The sequence below is a fragment of the Acyrthosiphon pisum genome, chromosome A1, assembly GCF_005508785.2.
Source record: "Acyrthosiphon pisum isolate AL4f chromosome A1, pea_aphid_22Mar2018_4r6ur, whole genome shotgun sequence".
Classification (NCBI taxonomy): Eukaryota; Metazoa; Arthropoda; class Insecta; order Hemiptera; family Aphididae; genus Acyrthosiphon; species Acyrthosiphon pisum.
Window position 1 is genome coordinate 59,689,540 of NC_042494.1, and position 1,946 is coordinate 59,691,485.

The 1,946-nt window shown below is 46.0% G+C and overlaps 1 protein-coding gene across 1 annotated transcript in view; it reads left to right on the top strand.

Moving 5' to 3' along the window:
• The first annotated feature begins 356 nt into the window (after positions 1–356).
• LOC100161569 (dorsal-ventral patterning protein Sog) overlaps positions 357–1,946 on the top strand; it is a 34,237-nt gene continuing 32,647 nt past the window's right edge. Inside the window, exon 1 of the mRNA XM_001952699.5 lies at positions 357–1,059. Coding sequence (XP_001952734.2) covers positions 921–1,059 — 139 coding nt within the window. The 5' untranslated portion in view covers positions 357–920. The remainder of the gene's footprint in view (positions 1,060–1,946) is intronic.

Here is a 1,946-nt window from a genome sequence, read left to right on the forward strand (position 1 = left end):
TTCAGACGGCGGTGGCTGCGCCGATGGTCTTTGGCGCGCGCGTGCGCGACTGAGACCGATAATTAATCGTCGCTGGTAAATAATATTAGTACGCCGCCGCCGCTGTGGCGTCAAATCCCGCGGCCCACGTTTTTCTCGCCGCCGCTGGGCTCGTCGTTCTGGCGACGACGTCGGCGGCGGCGCGGCGGTGGCGGCTGTCGCGGCGTCGACGACGGCGGGTAGAAATATAAATGGCCCCGCGTGACGGCCGCCGTCTGCACCACCCGGCGGCGGCAGCCGGTGTGTGCGAGTGCGCGTATTATACACGCACCGCCGCCGCCGCCGCCGTGCACACCATAATAAACGCGCCGTACCACTGTTGTAGTAGTATATTATGGTATAGTACGTGTGTTGCGCTACGGCGACTGTCGGCACTCGGCAGTGTGCTATCCGTACGCGTTCGCTACGCACGTGTTTCGAAGTGTTGCGTCTTCGCCGCCGTCCGACTCCCGTCGCCGCGGTCCGAGTTTCCGCGCGCGCGGCCGCGTGTTTATAATATTAATACTATTAATTACTATTATTATTATTATTATTATTGTATACACTACAACACTATCGTATATTTTTCAAACACCTATATATCCCTCTGTCACTGTTTTATACCGTAAATTATTTACGAATGGTTTACCGGCGGTTACGTGTGTGAAATAATAATAACATTATGTTTTTGTCCGCCCCCGACGACGCGACGTGCGCCAACGGCCGTACGGCCGATAGCACGTAGTTTTGTTGAGCGGGAACACCGATTGAAAAAATTTAAATAAATAATTCATAGCAGTTTCATCAGAGACACGACTGCTATACGTGCAAGGAGTACGTGCTACACTCCTGTCCACAGCTTTGAGCTTCCGTGAGTCACAGTCTCCGCGCGTATCGTCGTGATGGCCACCCGCTTGTGCATCGCCGCAGTCGTGTTGTGCGTTCTAACGACGACTTTGGCGACCGCTGTGCTGGCAGCCCGGAAACATTCGCCTCTGCTCGAAGACAACGCCTTGCCCAAGAAAGGGTACAGGGTGACAGGTACTATCATTGCCGACCAATTCATTCGCATGAAATAATATATTGAATATAATAATATGACACATCAATAAAAATGTGAAAATTCGATATATTATATCAGACAAAACAATAATAAAATCAAAATAATATTAATTGTTATGATAATATTATCTACATCGTTGTAGTTGTACTGCGTGTGTTACGCATGCGACGTATTTCTGGAATACGCACGTTCTCTTTCCCGCCTTTTACTTTTATTCGACACGCGCTGCTGCCGGTCGATAAAAGAGTCGGTCGTTGTTTTCGTAAACCGATTTTTGGCATTTTTACAAATATGCGCCTCCCTCGACGTCCCTGGGGCTATCGCAATTTATTCGTTCTGATTTTATTTTTAGCGTTTATTATCACCGTGAGTATCTCTATGTTCACTATAGTTGTACCTATAACGCGTACAATATTGTCATTAAGTTTATATTCATACATCCGTGAACTACATAGTATAATATACCTATATATTATCATTTATTGCACGGTGGTATAAATTCAATACTTGTCTGTTTACCTCTGTTTACGTCTTATCTCTGTATGCACGTTCTGGCGGCTCGGCCCTCGCCGCAGTCTTACGACCGCGACGGTTGTCGTCATAATTTACATATTATAATATTATATATGTATATATATATTTAAAGGTGTTTTCTCTCTAAATGCATTTCGTGCCCACACGGTGCATTGTGTATTCGACGCGATGTTATCCTCGAGTCGCACGTGTGCACACGTTCATAACCCGCGCTCTCCAGAATCTTTATATTATTATATTCTTTATGTTTTAAGTTCACACCACCTAATACAAAATATACAATAATACGTTTGTGTAAGAGTTGATCTGCGTAGTCTTTTATTGGAATCGT